Source organism: Alosa pseudoharengus, unplaced genomic scaffold (genome assembly GCF_046254945.1).
Source record: "Alosa pseudoharengus isolate Yale_2024_CS ecotype anadromous, Long Island Sound unplaced genomic scaffold, YU_APseudo_1.1 YU_APseudo_1.1_scf_14, whole genome shotgun sequence".
Lineage (NCBI taxonomy): Eukaryota > Metazoa > Chordata > Actinopteri > Clupeiformes > Clupeidae > Alosa > Alosa pseudoharengus.
The window spans coordinates 39,019,706-39,044,962 of record NW_027468609.1 but is presented as its reverse complement, the minus strand read 5'-3'; the positions used below and the strand labels follow the sequence as shown (position 1 = coordinate 39,044,962).

At 40.0% G+C, this 25,257-nt stretch overlaps 1 protein-coding gene across 2 annotated transcripts in view; it reads left to right on the top strand.

Moving 5' to 3' along the window:
* The window catches only part of jmy (junction mediating and regulatory protein, p53 cofactor), an 81,003-nt gene that overhangs the window by 38,460 nt on the left and 17,286 nt on the right, over positions 1-25,257 (top strand). For both annotated transcript variants that reach the window (XM_076284913.1, XM_076284912.1), the window contains exons 5-6: positions 13,745-13,910; positions 18,756-18,943. In XM_076284913.1, coding sequence (XP_076141028.1) covers positions 13,745-13,910; positions 18,756-18,943 — 354 coding nt within the window. The remainder of the gene's footprint in view (positions 1-13,744; positions 13,911-18,755; positions 18,944-25,257) is intronic.

Below are 25,257 nucleotides of genomic sequence, written 5' to 3'. Positions count from 1 at the left end.
ATCTATTAATCTAACGATTAATTTTTTCAGTCCGTAGTGTATAGGGCTAATTGAGTGCCTGTCACTTTAAGACTTTCGTGAGGGAACCTTTGCAATTGTAACACTTAACACAGTTTAAAAGGCTGCTGATGTGTGGATGCAATTTATAACGTAGTTAGTTCAAATAACAGTTTGCAGTTTGGAAAACACTTTTCCATTTACATCGGGATTTTGCAAACATTGTGTCAGTCAATAAAATGAGCCCTGCATGAGTAACGAAATTGACAAGCAGCTGTAAGTAAGCATGCTAAACTCCACATCCAAACAGTATTCTAACATTGAGATACTGCTTGATTGCATTTATAACTTAACTATGTTGTGATAAGACCTTAGCAGAGTTAACTTTAATGCAGCAGTTTTTAACAAATTTGCACAGCATGGTCACGATGCTAAGTGGATTTAATAGCAATTTAGCCCGCCGTGTTCTATGCAATGCTTCTATGTGGCAACAACAATCAATTGTGAATATTTTGTTAAATGCACACAGAGGAGGGGCAGCGGGCTTGTTACGAGAGAGAGCGAAAGGTTGCGTGTGTAAAAAGCGCAGCTCAATGAAAGGATTTAATCTTCTCTTTAATTTAAATAGTACAACATAGAACATAGATGTGTGACGGCTGGTTTTGATCTCGTGGCGCCCAGCCACAGATTAGTCAATGTATGCGAAACACTGAAGGTGTAAAATTCAAAATATTTAGCGGCACGTGTTATGCTTGACGAATCGACGTGCATATTTTTGCGTCGACGTATTTTTTGCGTCGATGTCATCGATTACGTTGACGCGTTGTCCCAGCCCTACCTGACATCAATCCAATCAGCTCACTATCAAACTGGTATGGGGACGTTAACAGACATCAAGCGTCAAGGTGCAATCTTAATCTAAATATATCTTGTTGTCCTAAATATTTTAACATAAATGTCAAACATTAAATTCAATCAAATTCATGACATGATTAATACATCAGTTCTGAATGAACAACATAACTAACATTATTTGTAAATCCCATAAAATATGTTAATATAGATATACATGTTGTTATCAAATATTTTTTTTACAAAATATTGAAGTCATATTGCATAATTTCATACATCATATACATTAGCAAACAACATTACAACATCAGTTCTGTATGAACATCATAAATAACATTATTTGAAAATCTAATACATAGTTCACAGATCAAAGTCAACATTCAAACCATAAGGTAGAACCGTAAGGTAAGTTTTAAGGTGATATATCCAAAAGTGCTCTCTTCTTGACAATAATAAATAAGTCGCCTGATGCTTTTTCTCTACGAAACTCCCCCAGCGTTTGTACGTGTCGATACGTGTGCGAGCCCTCGCTTGGTCTGTTTTTTTTATTTTTATTTATTTTTTATTTTATTTAAATGACACACAAAGTACACAGTGACAACAATTAACATAGACATAACAAAGTTCACCTGTTCACAGAGCTACCTAAGCTTAACTAGCTGTATTGAGCAGTAGCAACATGTACCTAGTTATTACAAGGAGCAGACATAGTAGTATCAACATTCATCGACTGAGGAATCAGCGTTGCAAATACTGCAAAAAGGGGGACCATCAGTCTTCATAAGATGTAATGTTGTTTTTCAAAGATGCAGTAAGCTTTTTTAGATTTGAGTGATTGGTTCAAAGATTGAGCCGTTGATTTAGAGATTTTTACTCTCTTTTTCCAGTTTAATAAAATATTTTTTTTGCAATGGTAAAAGCAATCAAGATAAAGGCTTAACTGTCTTATTTACATCTAAATTAGACAAGTCACCAAGGAGTACAATAATGGGGCATAAGGGGATGTCATAGTTCAGTATTTCAGATAATATTTTGTTCACTTCTGTCCAAAAGGAGTGGATGCATATACAGTCCCAGAGAGCATGGAAATAATCATCAATAGCATCTGGTCAGTGTAGACATTTACTATTTTGACTAAAGCCCATCTGGTAGAATTGCTTTGTAGTTATATGGGTTCTATGAAGGACTTTATATTGGATCAGTTGAACTTTAGAATTACAAGACATAGAGAATGTGTTGGTACATATTTTTTGCCAGTTCAGGTCTCTAGGCAGATTCCACCATTTATGTATGGGGATTGACAAGGCTTCTTCGTTAGATGTTAACAATTTGTAAATTTGCGCAAGTTTTTTCTTTGGCTTCAGGTAGCACAGTTTTTCGTATAAAGGACAATTGAGATTGTTGAAGCTTTTGATGTTTACATATTTCTTAACCACTTCCCGTAACTGTATGTATTCAAAAAGGCACTGATTTGGGATATTGAATTTCTCTTGAATCTGCTTAAAGGACATAAAGAAACCATTATTAAACTAGACTGCATTTCCGGCGGGAACTGCGAAAGTGTGCTTGCCCTGGTCCGGTCACCAACGTGAGCAGACAGTGGCATACTCTATGCTGAACCTGGCTTGATCCAGGCATTGTAACAGTGCCTTTCAGTGTTGGAGCAGTGGCAAAATCTCAAAAGCTCTAGGAGAGGGCTATTCAACTATTGACTTGCGGGTTGAATGCGGTTCGTTGGATTTTACCTTTGGCCTGCCTTCGAATTTAGCTTCTATGACTGAGATCAAATCAATAAAATAAAATGACAGCAGTGATTGGCTGCAAAAATAAATAATGTCACGCGTCTTGCGCCTCTCAAACTGGGCTATCAGGTAACCTACAGAGGAATTGAAATTATGAAATATGACCAAGGCATTAAAAAGCTGCTTGTTTGTCAGGATACTTTTTCACTGATTTATTTAAAAAAATATGAGCTATGAGTGTGAATGTTATATATTCACTCCCACAAATTATGTTTTACTGGTTTATTTGACAAATAATCTATATGGATTTGCTCTATAAAGACCTTATGTCTGTTTCGGATTGTTTTGTGAGCCTGGAGTTGTTTTGAGAGCCTATTGATGTAGCCTATCTCAGATGTATCTCAGAATAAAGGAATACTTTAATTACTCTAAACCACCGTCTGTAAATCAACTGTATACTACTGTCTACATTGCACTATATTTCTTGAGCTGTCTCTGTATATTTCATCACCTTTCTATACTTTGCCTCACATTGCAACACAGCTCAGATCTTTGGTTGCTATGAAGGCCAATCGTTCTAAATGGATGGTTGCTATGGCCAAAGGCCAGTTCAATCTCTGCCGTTGTCAAGCGGGCATATCGTAGAATTCTGATTAACCTTATCTTATTTAAAACATCTCTATTTTACTTAGCCCACTTCCATACAGAGGGTCCCATTAAGAAGTGGCCACTTCATTCGCGCTTACCATGATTCACACAGCAGCATTATTAAATTAATCTGTCACCATATGCCTATGACTACGTTTGCAAAGAAAACATTTTAATTTGATTCACATGAAACGTTACATTTAATGTACATGTTGACAATGAGTAGGCTAGTTTTGGTTGTTGGTGGTGTTATTGCATCCCTTAGTTATGCCTACAATGCAAGTTCCCTCGCGATCGGAAGCTCCTGTAGATAATAGTAGACGCATTTTAAAAACATCGCGTTAGGAGTTAGGAGTCCTCACCACTTCTTTTAAGCTGTCACAGACTTAGGTGCTACTTTTAGGGCTAAAGTGCTAAATAGCAGTCCTAAAGTGACGAAGTTACGAGTGCAAGCATCTCATATCAAATGACCATGGCATTACGCTAAACAACATAAATCCCAATAGCAACATACATCTCCTCCCTATAGCTAGCCACACAAGAAATTAATGATACTAAATCTTTGCTTAGCATGCTTCTCCGCTTAGCATTCTAATAACAGAAGGGGCACATTTATGTTGACCACTACAACATGACTCATTATGTCTGTAACTCTATAAAACACTTACTTTCATAAAGGACGCACACCATCCAGCACATACACATGGAAACCGATATTTTGTACTTGGCCACGAACTCAAAACGTGTCTCTCTGAAGCTCTGTTCTAGAATCTTTGCTCTGAAGGCTGCGTTGCTGGGCAACATCAAATAAACAAAATGAGAGTCTTTTCAAGGTATTAAAAGTGTACGTGTGATTACGAATGGATGTGTGTGGTTTGCAATTAGAATGAACAAGAAATAACATTTCCAATAATTTCCCATGATAAATTACATAATATTTGCACCTTCCTTACTTGTGAAGCTCACACCGTTTTTAGTGAAATGTAATACAACGTTGCCACCTAGCGTTCAGATGTAGGCTATTTAACATTAACGTGACATTTCCTGCTTATTCTTTCGTCAACTCCATGCTTTTAGGAAAACAATCTTTTTATCATAGTTCCCTCTTCAATAAGCGATTACCAGCTCGTTTTTGTAACAGAGATAGCTGTTTATTGTCCCTAGGTTTACAGAAACACCTATTCATATTAGTATGGAGTGCTGCCGACCACTGTTCATTACATGGCCCAGAATGCCTTGCATGTCACAGTAAAATGACACAGTAAAACCTAAATGCCCGTAAAGATATGAATTTGCATACTTGTAACATTTTTAATAATACTCTCCCATCATGATATTTCACAATAATGAAAAATTTTATTTGAATACCGTCAATGTGAAAATAACTGTACTATGTCAGCAATAAATAGCTAATGTACTCCTTGCCATTTCAGTTCGTAAGTCCATACTATCCCATGGCTGAGCAAGGATTTCATGATTGGGCAAGGCTGCCCATAGACATTGTGGCTGCCCAGAGACATTGTGCATACTTGGAAGGCATTGTGATAGATGTACAACTGCAAATGAGAAAGGTGATAGTTACCAAATACGGGTGGGTGGTTTGCCAAATGCTGGAAACTTGAAAGTTTTTTTTTTTTTTTTTTAGCTTATGCACTCTCACATTGGAGTCCCGAGTTCAAATTAAAAATTTGGTATCGATATGTGACCGTGTTCCTGAGATATGGACGACTTCATGTTTCGGAGCTTCGCCGCCGATTTCATTTGGCTGTGACGGGCAAACGCTTTCGAAAATCAAAAATCCTTCTGGTAACTATTGTGAGGCTTGGTCCAAGGATAATGTACGTCAAGTTTCGTGGCGTTCGGACCAAATTTGTGACCTGTGAAAATTTAGTTTCGCTTTCTGTTCAATCCAATATGGCGGACGAACGACACGCCCTCCTGACGTCATCTTCGCGAGCAACTTACACCGGTACTGACCGGACGTTTTAAAGTTGGAACGGTGTCTGTCTCAAAGGGCCTAGGCACTAGAGCTGACAAAAAATTAGGGAGACGGGAATAATAATAATAATAATAAAACTTAAGAACAATAAGTGTGCTGCTTTGCAAGGGAGGAGAACCATCCAGAGGGAGGGGTAACAGTGATCATGGACAAAAGATTTACTCTCGGAAGGATATTCATTTTAATGGTGGAGACTCGTCCGAGTAGGGATAATGGCAACTTATTCCACCTTTCAAGGCTATCTTTGATGTCCTGCAGGAGGGGGTTATAGTTAAAGGATAATTCCGGTATTTAGCACTTTGAGTCCCTTTTCTGGTTTGTTTTAGATGAACTAGAGTGGTGGACACCGACATTTTGACGATTGGTCCTGTCTCCACTTTTCTGACTCGTTTTGAATCGCCTTTACTGCTTCCGAGTGGCTGCCTACAGGCATGCACAAACATGTCCTTAAAACAACCCTTAACGTTCATTTTCAAAACTTTGTAACTCACCGAGTGGTTAGTTAGAAAAGGGACTAAAAGTGCTAAATACCGGAATTATCCTTTAATCTTGAATAGATCATTCAGGTTAGAAGGTACTTAAATGCAGAGGTACTTAATTACTTTGGAAGGTTCTTTAAAATGGAGATTCCACTCCTCAGCCTTCCAAACCATGTCTGCTGCGTCTGATACTGACAATATTTCGGATTTTGACCAATTGATAGAATATCCTGACACATTGCCATAGTCTTTTATCAGCTTGTGGATCAGTGGGAGTGATGATGAGGGGTTGGTAATATATAGTAAGATATCGTCTGTATAAAGACTTATTTTGTGGTGAGAAGACTCGGATGTTATTCCTGAAATCTTTCCACATTGTCTAATGCCAGCTGCTAGGGGTTTCATAAATAAAGCAAATAGCATTGGGGATAGGGGGCATCCTTGCCAGGTACTCCTTTGTAACTGGAATGGTTTGGAGATTACTCCATTGGTTATTACTAAGGCCTGTGGTGAGTTATAGAGTGTTTCTATCAAATTGATAAAATAAAGGGGGAAACCAAATTATTTTTATGTTGCAAAAAGGAAGGACCATTCTACTCTGTCGAACGCCTTTTCAGCGTCGAGGGTGGCTATAATGATTGGAGAGTTGGATTTAGTGAGGCTATTCCTGTGGGCACTAATTAGATTAAACAATCTTCGGGTGTTATCTGACCATCGCTTTCCTTTAATGAAGCCTGTTTGGTCTAAATGTATTAAAGGTGTGATTACTGACTCCATTCAAGTTGCTATCACTTTGCTGATGATTTTAATATCTACATTAATCAATGATATAGGCGATAATTGGCACATTGGCTATGGTCTTTATGCGGCTCGGGAATCAGTGTAATATATGCCGTGTTTATATGATGGGGTATAGTACCCTTTTGTTGTATTTCAGCTGCCATTTTAATGAAGAGTGGGGAAATCAAAGGCCAGAATTTTTCATAAAATTCTGCCGGATAGCCATCAGGCCCTGGAGATTTATTACTGGGCATGAGATGGAGGCCTTTAGTGATTTCCTCTAATGAAAGAGGGCTCTCTAACTGCTCTCTTTGTATTTTAGACAGCTTGGGTAAGGCTATATTCCCCAGGAAATCTTCTACCTCCTGAGTTGAGGCATCCTGCTCTGAGGTGTACAATTTTTTGTAAAATGATCTAAAGGTTCCATTAATCACCTCGGCCTTTGTGGATGGAGTGCCAGATGCATCTATTATTGAGGATATGATTGACTTCTCATGTTGCTGTTTAATTTAATTGGCTAAGAGTTTGCCTGTCTTGTCTCCAAACTCAAAATGAAGATGTCGGAGCTTGAGACATACCACTTCTTGTTTTCTTGTTATATAGTGAGGAGAATAAGTATTTGAACCCATGCTAAAGTTGACTAAAAAGAAAAATATAAAAACATCTGTTAGAAATTGATCTTAATGCCTTAATTAAAACAAATAGTAATTTTCTTAGTGAATGAAGAATGTATCGTAAATAAAAAAATTACAGGGGCAATAAGTATTTGACACCTATGTTAAATTCCCATAGAGGCAGGCAGATTTTTTATTTTTAAAGGCCACTTATTTCATGGATCCAGGATACTATGCATCCTGATAAAGTTCCCTTGGCCTTTGGAATTAAAATAGCCCCACATCATCACATACCCTTCACCATACGTAGAGATTGGCATGGTGTGTTTTTCAGTTAGCCTATTAGCTGGTTTGATTTGCATTGAACCCAATGAGCATTTTAGTCAACTTTAGCATGGGTTCAAATACTTATTCTCCCCACTGTATATGCTATTCAATTTATATTTAACATCCAATAACTCTTTATTTACTGGTCCGTCAGGTGTCAGAATTTCCAGTCTCTTAATTTCTTTCAGTAGTTGTTGTTCCTCTGCCCTGTCTTTTTTTTCTTCCCCTCATGAACACCTTGGCAGTTTCCCACAATGTGCATGAACTAATCTCAGGAGTGTCATTACTATACAAGAAAGAATCCCACTCAGATGTGAAATAATTATAAAATTCTTTATCACTTGAGGTGATGCGAGGTGTTAAAACGCCACCTTGGAGGTGGGTAGGAGTGTTGGTCTGCTAAAAGGGTAATACCATGATCTGAGATGATAATACTATGAATAGTTGAGTCTATAATATTGCATGCTCAAGAGTTATTAACCAAAAAATAATCTAGTCAGGAAAAACTTTTATGAACAGTTGAATAGTAAGTGTATTCTTTAGAGGCATGGTTTTTCAGTCTCCAAACATCAATCAGTCCATTATCTAGCATGTATTGCTTAAGTGTCGAAGAAGAGTGATTTGTTTTCTGTCTGGGAGTTATTGAAGAGCGATCCATTTGTGGATCCAGTATGGTATTAAAGTCCCCCCCTAAAATAATAAATGAATCTGAAAAGTTGGAGAGTGCGGCAAATAAAGAATGATAAACGGCAGGGTCATCTGTGTTTGGACCATCTATATTAGCTAATGCTATATTGTTATTCCCAATGGTCCCGTTCACAATTATATAACGCCCCTCTGAGTCAATCAATGAGGAACTAAATGAAAAGGAGATTTTTTTGGCAATTAAGATAGAAACCCCTCGCTTTTTAGAGTTAAAGGTGGAATGGTTTGTCTGCCCTATCCATTGTACTTTTACGTTTTTTTGATTCTGCTTCTTTGAGGTGGGTTTCTTGCAAAAAACGAGATATCAGATCCCAGTCCTTTTAGATGATTGGATATTTTTGTTATTTTTGCTGGGGAGCTGAATCCTCTTACGTTCCAAGACATTATCTTTACCGGGACTACCATGAATCAGTTATGGGACCTGTATTAAAGGACCCTACATTGTGATATCTTCCCACAAGAGCGTACTGTGCTGCTACTTTAAAGCTTAAGTCTTCATGAGAAAGCAAGCAAACACTTTGACATGCAGACAAATATACATTCTTACAGAACATACAACCTATACCCACAAAAAACATACCCTAAACAAAATGACATATACAGTATAACAACATGCAGCGCACATGCTGTAAGCTTACTTGACCACGGTCCTGCACGGGTCCAATTTTTTAAATCTGCACCCACCCGTACCCGTCATGTTTAAAACCGCATCCGACCCGTTTTCTGACACCAGAGCTAGTTAAATTCCGTACCCGACCCGACCCGCATTAAATAAAACTGGCACCCGACCCGTACCCGAGTTAAAATCAGTCTACCACCCAAGTTGAACAGACACGTTTAAGGAACTAATTACACAACCATTAACACTGCAGATCCAACTTCAGCTGAAGTGGACAGGCCTATCCTACATGATGAAAACCGCAATACAACACTCTGAGCAAATGCCTAATTTAGGATTCAAACACCGCCTTGCACACACATCATTAAACTTACATTAACGGCAGTAGTAGGCTAAATGAAGGAATGGTTCGATCATAGCCTACACCGGATTATGCATTAGCCTATTAAACTTTATGCAAATATAGGCAAACATAAATATTATTTGAGTGCAAGATTGAATGGGAAAAAATGTGGCCTACCTTTTCCCACGCAGGGATGGCAATAGATCTCACAATCTAAGCAATATTGGGAAATAAACGAGCATGCTCTCTCCACCATGACAATGTCAAAATAGTCATCTTTATAGATGTTTTTTAATCAATAAGCAGCCACTTCGTTCTGAAAGACTGCAGGCAGATCCCGCGCATGTGATTTTTAAAAGTGAAAGTAGGCGTCTAGAGAGTTTTGGGAAGGCACGTAGGTTACACATGAAATATGCATTTCAAATGCTTTTATCAATTTGAATTGCAGGCATATTATTTAGGATGTGTTACTATGTATAAAATGTTGTTACGTATGTAGGCTACGTGATGTTTATGAAAGGCCAATTCCAATTTAGACCCGTGTCCTACCCGACCCGCATCCGCCATGGTTTTATGTGCACTTTGCGAATGAAATATGCCTGACGTGGGCACAAAAACATACATCTGGCCCTGTCTCTCCTTTTTTCATCCGCTTTCTCTGGGTGTCTTTCTTCTCTCCTTTGTATCCCTTATTCTCTCTCTCTCTCTATTTATCTCTTTGGCTGTGGAGAACATGTGTGTGTGTGTATGTCTGTGTGTGTGTGTGTTTGTGTGTGTGTGTTTGTGTGTCTGTGTGTGTGTGTGTATGTCTGTGTGTGTGTGTCTGTGTGTGTGTGTGTCTGTGTGTGTGTGTGTCTGTGTCTGTGTCTTTGTGTGTATGTCTCTCTCTGTGTGTGTGTCTGTCTGTATGTGTGTGTGTGTGTGTGTGTGTCTTTGTGTGTGTGTGTGTGTGTGTGTCTTTGTGTGTGTGTGTATGTCTTTGTGTGTGTGTGTGTGTGTGTGTGTGTGTGTGTGTGTGTGTGTTTGTGTGTGTGTCTGTGTCTTTGTGTGTACTGTATGTCTCTCTCTCTCTCTGTGTCTGTCTGTGTCTGTATGTGTCTGTTTGTGTGTCTGTGTCTTTGTGTGTGTGTGTGTGTCTGTGTCTTTGTGTGTACTGTATGTCTCTCTCTCTCTGTGTGTCTGTCTGTGTCTGTATGTGTGTGTCTGTGTGTGTGTGTGTGTGTGTGTGTCTGTGTGTCTGTCTGTGTGTGTGTGTCTGTCTGTCTGTGTGTGTCTGTCTGTGTGTGTGTCTGTGTCTTTGTGTGTATGTCTCTCTCTGTGTGTGTGTCTGTCTGTGTCTGTATGTGTGTGTGTGTGTGTGTGTGTGTCTGTGTCTTTGTGTCTGTATGTGTGTGTGTGTGTGTCTGTGTCCTTGTGTGTGTGTGTGTGTGTGTGTGTGTGTGTGTGTGTGTGTCTTTGTGTGTGTGTGTGTGTGTGTGTGTCTGTTTGTGTGTCTGTGTCTTTGTGTGTACTATATGTCTCTCTCTCTCTCTGTGTCTGTATGTGTCTGTTTGTGTGTCTGTGTCTGTGTGTGTGTGTGTGTGTGTGTGTGTGTGTGTGTCTGTGTGTGTGTGTGTGTCTGTGTCTTTGTGTGTGTGTCTGTGTCTTTGTGTGTACTGTATGTCTCTCTCTCTCTCTGTGCCTGTCTGTGTCTGTATGTGTCTGTTTTTTGTGTGTGTGTCTGTCTGTGTCTGTATGTGTGTGTTTGTGTGTCTGTGTCTTTGTGTGTGTCTGTGCCTGTCTGTGTCTGTATGTGTCTGTTTTGTGTGTCTGTGTCTTTGTGTGTGTCTGTGTGTGTGTGTGTGTGTGTGTGTGTGTGTGTGTGTGTGTCTTTGTGTGTACTGTATATCTCTCTCTCTGTGTGTGTCTGTCTGTGTCTGTATGTGTGTGTTTGTGTGTCTGTGTCTTTGTGTGTATGTCTCTCTCTGTGTGTGTGTCTGTCTGTGTCTGTGTCTGTATGTGTATGTGTGTGTATGTGAGTTGAACATGACCGCAACCAACAGCCAAACCTTTGCCGCTGCAAACCCAAGCTAATCCCTGAATAGGACGGTTACTCTTGGGTGGCGGGTGAGGGAGACATATCTGGGGGGAGACACACTGGCTAGGTTCAGAGTTCAGGTTCCATTCCCTCTCTCTTTCTCCCTGGTGATGTTGCTCAGTGTAGCAGAGACTCTGGCACAGACTGAGCAGTTAAATTCGGAGTTTAGTTAATGTCAGCTCTTACCATTAGGCCCTGTTAGTCAGTGAGTTAGCCACTAGAGAGAGTTTGTTCTTTTAAGTTTGTCAGTATCGCCCTTTGTGTTTAACAATAAAGTCAATTAAATTTTATATGTGTGTCCGACATCCATCACTGCTGCACAGAATTTAGGGTAAGGCCACGTGAACATGTCCCATTGACCTCCATTCATTTTGTCTATAGGACAGTGAAAGTTGAATTCTGAGAAATGCCCAAGTTACCCAAAGGGCAAACAAACAACTTTTACTTTGATAACCCTATAGAACATGTTACTGTATAAAAGTTCACTGTACTCAACATTTCCAGGTCAACTTTTGGCAATTAGACTAAAAATTGCACATTTTTCGAAATTTCGCCAAAGTGGCACCCCTAAAGCTCAATGGAATTACTCAAAACTGTGCAAAAGTCATTTTTATGTTAATTGGAACAAAATGCAATGCCAGCCAAATTGATATTTTGAAATTAAAATTTCCCATTCAAATTTGATGCACCCTAGTATATATACTCTTTTGATCCCGTGAGGGAAATTTGGTCTCTGCATTTATCCCAATCCGTGAATTAGTGACACACACTCAGCACACAGTGAACACACAGTGAGGTGAAGCACACACTAATCCCGGCGCAGTGAGCTGCCTGCAACAACAGCGGCGCTCGGGGAGCAGTGAGGGGTTAGGTGCCTTGCTCAAGGGCACTTCAGCTGTGCCTACTGGTCGGGGTTCGAACTGGCAACCCTCCGGTTACAAGTCCGAAGCGCTAACCCGTAGGCCACGGCTGCCCCTTTATTTCCCCTTTAATATTGCCCCATTATTATTATTATTATTATTATTATTATTATTATTAGTGCATTCCTGGATCTACATCCTTATGCATGCTTCCTGCCAGGACTTTTACGGGCTTTTCCCAAATCACGGAAATAACGTCGACGCAGCGGTAGATAGCAGCAGAGAGTAGAATCCATCGGGCAAGTGTTATTTAAATAAACTCCTGGTATACTTACAAACTTTTCAATGCATTGTTGTATGATACAGAACATAGTTGTACTACTGTAGAAGTTTTGTACCATTCAGGGCATTATTAGTGGGGTAATTTACGAGATACTCTATAGGTTACATAAGCGCCTGCAGAAAGTCATTAGTTTCTGACAGCGCTACTCGACCAGGGTTCGACCAAGGGAAAACAGGTTCTGGTCTTGGAAAGTTATTGCTTGTTCACGAGTTATTTCATTTAGCATTATATTTTCCATGTTTCGATGATGGTTAGACGTGACGTTCTCAGGGAGCGCAGACCTTTCCAAGGCCAAATGTAGTTATTAACAACAAATCTGAAAGTGGACATAGCAAAATATTTTGACTTGCTCAGTGATAGGTGTTTAATTTGTTTGTTTTCTGTGTAGCCTATAGATCATAATTCTTGATAATTAGCGCGCAAACAAGCGAGACCTAGTCTTCTAGAGTAGACTGACATAACGCACCTATTGCTGAGACCCACCCCTTTAGTCGGAAATGTGATCATTGCAGCCTCAGTAGACACAAGAGGAGCAGAAAGACACCAACATAACATGAGTGATAGATGTATTTCTTCACAAAAAAAATAAAAAATAATAATGGATTGAAAAGAGGTACTAATAAACCAGACATGCTAGAACAGATACCAGAAAATGGATATCCACAGTCCCTTTCTATCAACACCAGTGATTTGTATAGATAAGGATTAGGCTTTAAAACAGATTGTCAACATTTATGTTGTTTGGTCTGTTTTTTGGCTGCATACATGAAGGCCAAGGTGGGCAATGTGTTTTCCCTGGTTTGAGGTAATACTGACATTTCTTCAAGGATGGCAGGTCTGAAAATATCTTCTCCATCATTAAGTTATTCAATTAGGCTAAACATGGCCTTAACTCAAAACAGCTGGTAGGCCTACTGTTAGGACTATGTCATTTTAATATGTAAAAGTGTCAAATGCAGCCATATTTAAATTCTGCTTACTGCACGTTTATTACAATATAATATGATAATATTCAATACCGGTACAGGTCTACCCATGTGCATGTAATGGAAATGTCGGTTAATCCCGATATCCCTTCATTTACGTGTTAAAATGTAAAATATTTTTCAAATCAAATCTTCAAATCTAATCCATGTGAATTAATGAATTAAGAAAGTCACACCTGAGGATAACCCAAAAGGTCCCTAGACAGACCCTATTGAATTATAATCATTCAAGGATAAGCAAAGGATGCTCGCATAGGACACACACATGAGATCCACCTGGGTAAATGACCATAGCTGATTTACAATACTTTTACTGTTTACCTCCCCACCTCTTCTTTTCCCTAATCTTCTGGGTCTGTTCTCTCTTTCTTAGATGCAGGCTCTTCAGGATGGGGAAGATGCAATGAAACACTTGGACCACCTGGAGGCACTGTATTATAAACTGCAGCTGCAGCTTTATGAGATTCAGTTTGAGATCCTGAAGTATGAGGAACTGCTGCTTTCTGCACAGCTACAAAGTCTGCGTAGACAGATGATGGGTAAGACATTTGTTGACACACAGATGGACTTGTCAAACTGAGTCAAAGAGGGTCCTCAATAACTGCCAAAGCTGTATGCAGGCTAAGCTTATTTTTTTGTTGCACTGTAGACTTAGGGGTGTGCAGTGTATATTGTCTAAGATGATATTTAAGGGCATTTTCACATAGTCCCTTTTAAAAGAACCAATCTCAGTCCACTAAAAGGGGACCAGAATGAGATCGGAAGCTTGGTGAACTTGCGACAGGTCAGATATTTTTTCATACTTAAGACCTAAAGTTGGGGGTGGTTTAGGGGTGTCCCCGTCAGAGAAATGTATTCAATATTGATATGTAAATGCACAAGTTCTGCGTATTTTCAGTCAGAGATTAGGGCCTGCACTATGCCTGAAACACTCGTGCATACCATAGATCCTCAAATCTATGCCGGGATTCTATTTATAAATAAAGGCCAGTCTCCAAATAAGCCGGGGTAATAATTGCCTACATTGTTAAGATTTAAAGGCCGTGTTGCAGGGTTCATTTTTGCAACGAATTTGCACAATTTGCTTGTTGGTAATAAACATTTAATAATAAACTGTTATCCATTGTAATCATAATCATAAGTCTTTCTTCAGTGAATTAGCAAGATACCATCAGAAGCCAACAATCATAAAAGACCTGTGCGCGCTCACTCTCTCCTGCACATGAAGCTGTCTGTGCATGTGTTCTATCAGCTTTACTTTTGCGTAGGGAGGGACCATTTTTTAGCTGTGCACAAAACAATACGCTTTGCCAGTCTACTTTTAAACATATATTCTGGTCTACACGTTAAACATTCAGGGCTGATGGCCCAACAAAATGGCATTGCGTTAATTCTTCAGGAGGGAAGTGTCTGAAGAGGAGTTTTTTTCTGAGAGACGCTCTCATTGGTGGTTAGAATATGTAGCAGGGGATTGACAGCGACATAGGCAATCATAAATGAATGGGTTTTCCTCAGCCTGTGCTACATCTTTCCACCAAGATTTGTGAAAATTGTGTTTTTGCAATATTGTTGACTGACAGACTGCACCACACATGCTTCCTTGACACGATGTACATAGAAAAAGTTAGCTGCAGTAAATGGAGGTTTTTGGTAGCTCACCCCACTTTCAACATCTGTGATAATAATACATTAGCCTGGAAAATCCAGACCCTGGTAATCTAGAAAGATTAAGCGTCTGGCCACGAACAATGTAATGGCCCAACTCGAGGGGTGGCAACAAGCATGCATTTAAAAATCTCACTGCACGCAATTGGATAACACTAGACCATGTTTACTCTGAATGATTTCGGACTTCGACGCAATCGGATAACACTACTACCAATATGTACTGTCCTCCAACGTTGCAGCGCTGTCTTCCTCAGTTTAGCTGGTTCCGGGGTATCGGGGTAAAAGTAACGTGCATCATTGCTCATTGCCATGCCATGCCATGCTCATTGCCAGAGTTCTCGCGCAGAGACAATTCCATTGTGCTCTCGCGAGAACTCTGGATTTCCAGGGTAATAATACATGGTTTCCACAGGTCATGGCATTTCTGGAATGTCATGGAATTATAATCAAGTCTGTTCCAGACATGGAAAGTCCAATACAATTCCCTGATTGTGGGCAATATCAGGGACTTTTGTTGTAGTAGTTTAAAATCTACTTGCCAAAATACATTAATACAAATATATTTCCACGAAGCATATTATTACAGTGGGTAATTAGCTTTATCCATTACTGCTTGCTTGAGTTGTTGTGGTTAGCCCTACTTTGTTTTTTCAATGCCCAGTTATTCAATCACTCAAAAAAAAAGCTCTGAAAGCTCTTTGGTCAGTGAAGTAATTTCAATGTCCCATTCATTATATAGTAGGCCTAGGTCATGGATACTTGTTTTTTTTTTTTGTCAGGGAAAAGTCATGGAGTTTTACATGTAACAGAGTGGAGACTTTGATAATAATAATACATTTAATTTGTAAAGTGCACAAAGACAACAATATGACCATAATATGTTTGTGGAATAAAACTGGATGGGTCCTAATAAACTTTGATTAGTATTTTTGTAATTGTATAATTGCAAGGTGTACACCTTCTGTATGCTATATTGCACAATACTGAATGCTCAGGTAAATACTAAGTAGTAAACAAACTGTGTAAATCATTACTAATGGCAGAAACAAACCAAATGCATGTAGCGGTAGGCTGGCCTTTTGCTGTAGAGATTTTCGATTTACTACATACGTACAGTAGGCACTCTGATTCCATGTATGGGGCACATATATATTATTCAGATGACACACAAACACAAGTAGACAAGACCTGTTTAGTTCAAAAGCTCACTTGCCACGGCAAGGCACAGATCAGGAGTGAGATGACGAGACAAGACAAGAGACAATGTTAGTATTTGTTTTCTTTTTGTTGATGTTTTTTGTTTTTGTTTTTTTTCTTAGCTGACAAAGAAACACACATCACAAGGACATGAACACACAAAAAAGAACACATATATGTCCTAAATGGTCAGGGAAATAGATAATCAACAGTGTAAATCATTACTAATAAATGGCTGACAATTTTTTTTTTTTTTATGTAGCAGGCCTTTTGCTGTAGAGATAATGACTATCCATATCCTATCCATACAGGGCCGGCATTCCCATCATCTTGTGATAGACTATGCATGGCCTAATACAGGGGTCGGGAACCTTTTTTGCCTGGAGAGCCACTTTTACCAATTTTTTTTTTTTTTAATCTCAGAAGAGCCACATAAAGACGATTACAAGAAAAAGTTTAGATATTTAACGTACATTAACTTTCATTCAACAGAGGAGTTTTTAATACATTTTCTACTAGTTTTAAAAGTAATGTGCAAGTAACTTGAAATGTAAAGTGGAATGACAGAAGTATAGGCCTTAGGCTTCCCATGTAGGCTAAACACCACCCCCTATTTTCCCAGTGTTCTTTTGGTATGCAAAGTAACATCAGTTAACAACACAACACTCAATTTTCATGACATGACAAGTCATTGGCGAAATTGAACATTAGGCCTACTGTACCAGAGATTAGATTGGGTGATGGCCTTGGAGTCTGCATGGCTGGCTCATATTCAGTGAGGTGAAGTTTCATGCAAGAATTGAGGCTGTCATCATTTAAGGGCAACTCCACACAAAACTGTCATATATCCATAATGCCAACTAATTGTGTTGGCGTTATAGATGTGACAGTTTTGCGCGGAATTGCCCTTAAACGTGAGCGCAGGTTTGTCTTTATATTTTTCATATAAAAGAAAGATAAAAAGAAATGCATATGAGAAATAAAAGATTTCTCATATGCAAGTGGAACCGAACATTGCAGTGTGCAATATATAACGGGCAGTTCATTTCGCGTTATGGAAACTTCCCCATTTCAGGTGCTTGTGTTCGCGCTCGCAAGCTGTGGTTACTGACGTTTCCTTTTTGACATTTTCCTTATCTAGCCTACAGCAAGCGCACACATAAAAATGAAAGGGGAACACATTTTCTTTGTTTTGGATACAACCAGAGCCCGTCTATTAGACATTCTCTGATACAACCGTTAGCTAGCTGAATTTTTAAGTAAAGCATCAGCGGATGGAATGTTATCTCGGCACAGCATTGTCCAATAAAAAAACGCGTTTTTCATATCTGTAGTAGGCTACATCGACGTAACCGTGAACTTCAGCGGTAGAGAACAGACATGGGATGGATTAAACTACATGAACATATATTATATTTCGAACACTATTTTAACATTTTGATTTCAGTAGGTCCATTTTTAATTTAATACAGTAGGCCTACCAAAATGATTCATGACTTATTGAGTAAACAAATGGCAGGTTTGTCCGAGAGCCAGATGCAGTTCCCAAAAGAGCCACATGTGGCTCGCGAGCCATAGGTTCCCGACCCCTGGCCTAATGGCTCTCCTGCCCCGTGTCACCACCTCTGCTCCTGTTGCGAGCAGCATGGCCAGATCTGCCTCGCGCTCGTGTCGAGTGGAGAGAATTTGCGCAGCTCGGACTAGGCCTACTGTCATTCTCATTGCGACTCCCCACATTGCCTCTACGTTCCCCCCTAACTGTCCTATGAGCACTTCGACCTCGTCTAACATACCCAGTGGCATTAGACAAAGGCTCCACCACGTTACTGTCGCCGCGATTGCGGAGAGGCACACGTTCAGAAGACAGAAGCTAGCGCTACATGGACCTTAGGCTACCTCCAGCCTCGTTAGCCACACCACTAACACCCTGCTAATTTCCCGATGAACACTCCGAACCCGTGAAACATTATTCCCACCAGTGACATTGGGCAAACGATTCAACGTTTGTGCTTGGTGTAAGCTAAACTATGGAGTAAACTCTCACTTTGTCCAGCTGCATCATTGCAAGGCACGGACGCATCTGAAGCCTCGCTAAACGAATCACCGTCATTTTCTGAAGGCAGATATTCCCCTTCAGAATCAGGGTCCGCGAATAGAAGACCCAACACTTCATTTCGGCCATATTTCGATAATCTAATGCAAATACTCGCTGACGTTGACAATATCGATCTGATAAAGTGGCTCACACGCACACTAGCTCCGGTATTGCACGCACTGATTCAATGCGCTCTAGCGAGAAGGTTTTGTTTAAAGCATGCCCTTTTTTGGACTCGGGGATGACGTATGACATGTCTGCCATCTAGTGGAGTGGAGGTCGAACGAAATATGACACCCTATTTGACTAAATCGGCCGTTTTATTCAGTACCGCATCTTGTCAGCAAAAGTCGACCGTGGCGCCTAGAGGGTTAATTAAAGTGCTTTCTTATTTGTGTTTCTTCTTTGTGTGTGTTTTTTTTAGAGAGGCAGGATGAGGTGGTATATTATGATGCGTATGAGAGTCCAGATGCCATGCAGGCCACTGATGAGACTGCATCCCTTGGCCCCCCGCTTAGAGATGAGATCGCTAAACTTCAACAGAAGACCCGGCAACTGGAGGCCATAAGGGGGCGCATTACCGCTAAAAAAGCCTATCTCCGAAACAAAAAGGTATGAGGCACTACCGACATCAGAAACAAAATCATGTTAACTACTGAAGGTACAAAAGCAACAAAATATTGAGCTGATGCAAGACATTTTTGTTGATTTTTTTTGGTCTGTAGACAACTTTTGCAAATATATATATATATATATGAGTAGAAGTATATACTCTTTTGATCCCGTGAGGGAAATTTGGTCTCTGTCCCCAATCCGTGAATTAGTGAAACACACTAAGCACAAAGTGAACACACAGTGATGTGAAGCACACACTAATCCCTTTGCAGTGAGCTGCCTGCTACAGCGGCGCTAGGGGAGCAGTGAGGGGTTAGGTGCCTTGCAGTGGGACTTTGATTTTCCCCAAATGGATATCTTTGCGTGTGTGGTTGTTTTGCTACTTAGTTTAAAACGTTGATCAAGCATGATTACGTAAATCAAGCATCTAATGTGGGCTGTCTATATTTGTATGTAGCCAGATTGTAATGAAGGATCTGATTACATGGGGTTTTTAATATTTTTATTCTAATCTTTCGAGTAATTTTTCGATTAGTCGACTAATCTAAACGACTCATTTTTTAAAAAATCAAGTGTTTGTTATTTTGTTGTGTCCGTTTTATTTTGAACTCAACTAAAGGGAAAACGTAAAATATATATCACCCTACTTTTGTTAGAAGTAAATGCCAGTGTTGCCATGGACATTGACAAATTCTTTGACCTGAGACCCGGTCATGGCATACTTTGGGGTCATAGGGCCCACCTACATGAAATCTCCACCTCCATCAAATTGTCCTTATATCACATCACAATTATTATTGTTATGCTATATTGTTATACATGCACTTCAAAGCTAACCTGACCCTAGCCAGATGAATTTCGCTCCGCCTAGCTCCACTCATCCATCTGGGACCAATCCATTGAAGTGTTGCTTCAGAAGGCTGGGCCTAATCAAAAAATGCTTGCATATGATTGAATAAGCCACTTGTCCGTCATCTATTGACGTGCTACTTCAACCACTCACATCGAAGCCAACCCGTGACGCTGATAACAGTCTCACGGTCGGTTCTCCACTACGTCACATCTATGAAACTCCCGCCCTGCGTCCTGATTGGCTGAACCATAAAGTCGGTTGCAGAAATCACTCTCAATGGAAGAGGTCCCAGATGGATGTGAGTGAAGCTCGGCGGAGCTAAGCGGAACAATTTCATCTGGCTAGGGTCAGGTTACTTCAAAGCAGCCAGTGTTTAAAGTGCTTGTTCACAAAAAGAGGACTGCTTTACTAATGTAAAATATAATTACAATAGTTCCATTGCTTTTGCATGGTTGCATGATAAATACTTCTCAAAACAACAGCAGTTATATGGGTGTCATCGTTTTGGGATGTTTCCCTCATGCAAGCATCATACACTGGTAGGCAAATGGAAATAATATTGACATATTTAATTATGCCACAAGCTTTTGGCCACGTTATTCAAATTTGACTATACAATACTCTAGATAGTGTAGTGTAGTCTGTGCTCTGTTTTTATGGAAGTTGCATAAATCCACATTGTTCTATTAAATGTAGTTTCATAATTAACCCATTTACTCCTGAAATGCCTGCTAAAAACGCCTATAGAATCCTATGGCATTCTAGACTAAATAACCTTATTTCCTGAGGGTTTTCTGAAAAAAATACTAAGAATTGTCAACGTCTACCAAAACCTTACTATCTAAGCCTCTGCACACCTAGAAACATGAAATAAAAAGCATGCTGCGCTACGCAGCAACCAGCGGGAGAGTCAATGCTGCGTCGTGCAGCATCCAGCACGAATGGGTTAAATAGCCTTCCAATAGGTTGAATTGGAGCTTTGCTACCAACGTTATCAAGTGGTTTCAGTTTCTCTTGCGCATTGAATGAACGCTCATACCACCATTTAATTGTATGCCTCTATGTTTGATGACAAAAACATTTGTTTTCTTTTTCTGTCGGTCCACGGTTCCTTGATCAATTGCCAGCAAATTATCAGATGAAGCCCCGGGAATAATTTCCCTCCACGGCTCCGGACCAGCAGTTTCCACGTTACGGCCGGTGCTGGTCCGCGCGGCCCATAGTTTGAGAAACGCTGAACTTTGAAAGGCGACAGAAGTTGAGGACTTTGCAAATGAGCCTAACATCAGCATGTTCAAAGCAAGTAGGCTACAGGCACTTACCACATAGGTTACCTCACTTTATCAGTTGGCTTAAACGCTAAAAAAATATGCGTCGTGACTTATTGACCATGCAAATGACGCGCACCTTGATTGTTGATATCACGGGCGGCGGCATGTTCGTTTTAACGTTTTTTTTTTTATGAATTACAGTAATGACATGCCGTTGCGGTGAGACACTCTTCACTTAATTTATTTCAATTTCCACAATACTATATCAGAGTCTGGACTAGCGTAACCTACTAGCTTAGCTCCCCCCACTTAGCTCTGCCTAAGAATGAATTGCGCTGAAAGCAGGCAGGCACGCAGCTTTACTGCTGGCGTAGTTTGCGTGCATAGCGGGTTTAAAACTGCCAAAGTCTTAGTAGCCTGTTTAACATCCAAAGACAGTCGTTGTACAAGACTTAATAACATAGAGTTAAAATAACATTACAGTGAGCCGTTTGAGACCAAAAATAAATAGGCGGTCAATAGTAAAACGACTTTTCGACTAAAAAAATTGCCGTCGACTAATTTTCATGGTCGATTAGGTCGACTAAGTCGACTAATCGCAGCAGCACTAATGTATGTATATTTTAATGTAATATACTAGTCAATAGTAAGATACCCAGTATCTCAGGCGACCTGATTTGAATTTCAGGCGACCCCACATGGGGTCCCGACCCCAAGGTTGGGAAACGATGTGTTACAGGATTCATCATTGTACACATGAACATACTAGATACTGGATTACATGCGCCTTTTACTTTAGGCCAGGTTTTTCTTGGTCAGTGGCGTTATCATTTTTAGTGATGTTGAAATAGCGATTTTTGACAATGCGCCTGACCACACCTATTTCTGTTATTGACACACCTGTGGGTGTGCAATGTTTATTTGACAGCTTGTGAACTCGAGTGCTTTGCGGAACAATCATCACTGAGTTGGGTGTAAGATAGGAACAAGACTTGCATCGCTCGAATTGAACGATGTCCCGGGGATCGAATTGAACGATGTCCCGGGTAGTGTTAATTTTGTCACCTATTTTTAATTTAGTCTTAGTCTTAGTCTTAGTCTTGTGACGAAATGTCCTTTTTAGTCTTTGTCATTTTTAATCATTCAAATATCATTTTTGTTAGTCAAGTTTTAGTCGACTAAAAGTCTCGTCATTTTAGTCTAGTTTTAGTCAAATGAAAACTAAAGGTATCTTAGTCTTAGTCAGTTTTAGTCAAAACAGTTTAGTCTTTTTTTTATAACAAATTATTTCTGATTACCATTTGAGTCAAATAGTGTTTCACACATCTCAATTTTCCAACAATATTGTGTGTCCACAGAGCTACTCGTCTGTTATAATTACTCATTCTGATTTTTTGTCAGTCAGTATGTTTACATGCACAGGTAAGTCAAGCTACAATTATAGCTCGGCTGGGATTTGACCATAGACAGTAAAAGATTTGACTGGACCACTGTCATGATATTCGTAGACCAGTGTTTCTCAAAGTGTGGTGGTCCGCAAGCTATCCCAAGTGGTCCGCGAGCAGACGTGGTAAAATATAATATAGATAAGTTGTTTGCAATATTGAACCAACTTGTATGTAACTCCAAACAGTTCTGCAACACTGTCTATGTAAGATATGCCAGTTTAAATCATATGAATCCTCTGATACAATAAGCAAAGTGCAAAGACAATAAGCAAGGTGGTTCAGTGAGTAGGCCTATTGTGTAGACTAATATACTGGTGAAGTAGGTCTAATCTTTCTTTTTTTTTAGCTAGGGTTAGTTAAGTGGTCCCCCAAACAAACTCTCCATCTTATCCATAGCTAACTTGCTAGCGAACTTTCCATATTAGCTTACTTGCTAGCAAACTTTGCATGATCAGTGACATTACATGCTAAACATTTTCGTATGGACATTCTGGGGAATGTTAGTTTGCATGAGAGAAGCTTCAACGTCTGGGTATGTAGCATTGTGTCATAAAGCTAGGTAGTTAGCTTAACTCTGGCAGAAATCTCCGGTGTTCTTGTTCCATGTAGTTTCGTGTTGCAGCCACAGGGTTGCAGCAACAGCACGTAGACTAGCCTACAGGAGCATGAACTCATTCGGAATATTTTGAAAACGTAACAGCTAGATATTCTGTCTTCTCATTTTGTAGACGAAAATGAAGAGAGATTTTATCTTAGTTTTTATTTCATGCAAAACATTTTAGTCTCTTCTTTTTTCGTCAACAATAATGCATCTTAAGATAGTCTTAGTTAGTGTTTCAGGACATTAGTGCCATCTCGTCGTCGTCTCGTCTTAGTCATGAAAAAAAAGGTTGTTGACGAACATATTTCCTCTCGTCTCGTCTGACGAAATTAACACTAAGTAGAACTACTAGGGCTACTGTATGTCGCTGCTTGTTGACATCTTATCATGTAGCCTATGATCGCTAAATTTTTATTCTTTCTCCGTTCAGCTTAGCTTGTGGTTCAGCTGTGGGCACGCAATTAGCGGCAGGGATGGGCGATGATGAGCAATGTTTATGTAGCCTGATGAAGTGACAGCTTAGTAAATTCCACGCAATATGGCAAAGCACAGCATTCTCTGCATAGAAAAACTCAATAGCCTACCAGCGCTTTCTTTGTACATCCAGCCCTCAGTGTTGGACTGGTTGCTAGCTTCTTCAAACTTTGCAAACTCAGCTGGGTGTTGTTACAAGTGCGGCATTTGACCGACATAAAATCGGCATGTCTCAGACTGACCGGCTGGTCGCCAGTCATGGCCGATCACGTGAAAATCGGCCAATTCCGGTCACCAGCCAATCAATCGGTGCATCTCTATCTTTAAGCAATCATTGCTATGTTGTTACATAGTTATAAATATGGACATGACCGCTTCATGGAGATTACAGACATGGCGACTGCACTGCTCGACTCTTTTTGTTAACAAATCAAAACACCAAGGAGAAAGTTTTAGTTTCTGTGGCTATGAATGAGAGCGCGGATGGGCTGGATATGTCAACGGGGTAGCCTGATGTGAGTGACCCACGCAAAAACACAAAGTTTATAATGTTTCGTCACACTATTTGAGTTAAACGAGCACGTGGTGTCTCGTAAGGAACCAACCTGTGTTCCAAATGTCTTGGAATGGTTTTCTGAGTGTGTTTAGAGGCCTCAAACGCGGTTAAATATCATGCCCCCCAAGGTTAGCATTATAGCTAATTTCGAAGCGCTGGCAGCCAGTGCAGATCTCTGGTTTGGTAGAGTCAATGAATAAATATAGGTACCTACCCAACATGCTCCCCAGCTTTTAGTACAGACCATAGTTATCTCTTGCCTCGACTACTGTAATGCCTTCCAAACTGGCATCCCAGCTCGTGTGATGAATATGCTACAAATGGTTCAGGAAGTGGTAGTCTGGTTTTCAGTCTGGTTTTCAGTCATCCAAGGGCACATGTTACCCAGCTGTTCATTGATAGTTGTATTGTTGCACAACAACGTAGTTAGCGAACCCAGAGTTTATTACAGACTAAAGAACACTTACCAACTGTCCCCCTACCAGCTCCTCTCGAAGGAAAGTCCGTATAAGGCATTATCATCGGGCAATAGACGTCATGCTCCAGGTGAGATCTCGGTCTTTTGTGAGATTAACAGTCTTCTGTAATAAACTCCGGGTTCGTTAACTACACTGCGTTACAAATTATTATGCAAATTAAATTTTTCTCAGATTTTCCTAAATAGTTGATGCAAATGACAGTCAGTATAATTTTCAAGTCATCAACCGTTAGAGTATAATTTGAATTTTATTGAACAAACCTCCCAATGATAACAGTATTTTTTTCAAAACTAAAAACTCAAAATGCACTGTTCCAAATTATTATGCACAACTGAGTTTCAAGACATTTTATAAGTTGTAAAGAACTAAAAATGGTCATTTGTTGATTGGGGCCACACCATGAGTTTCTCAGAGGTATTCTTTGCAGCATGAGATGGTGCATTGTCATGCATAAAGATGATTTTGCTACGGAAGGCACGGTTCTTCTTTTTGTACCACGGAAGAAAGTGGTCAGTCAGAAACTCTACATACTTTGCCAAGGGACCCTAAAGGGGCCTACCAGCTCTCTCCCCATGATTCCGGCCCAAAACATGACTCCGCCACCTCCTTGTTGACGTCTCAGCCTTGTT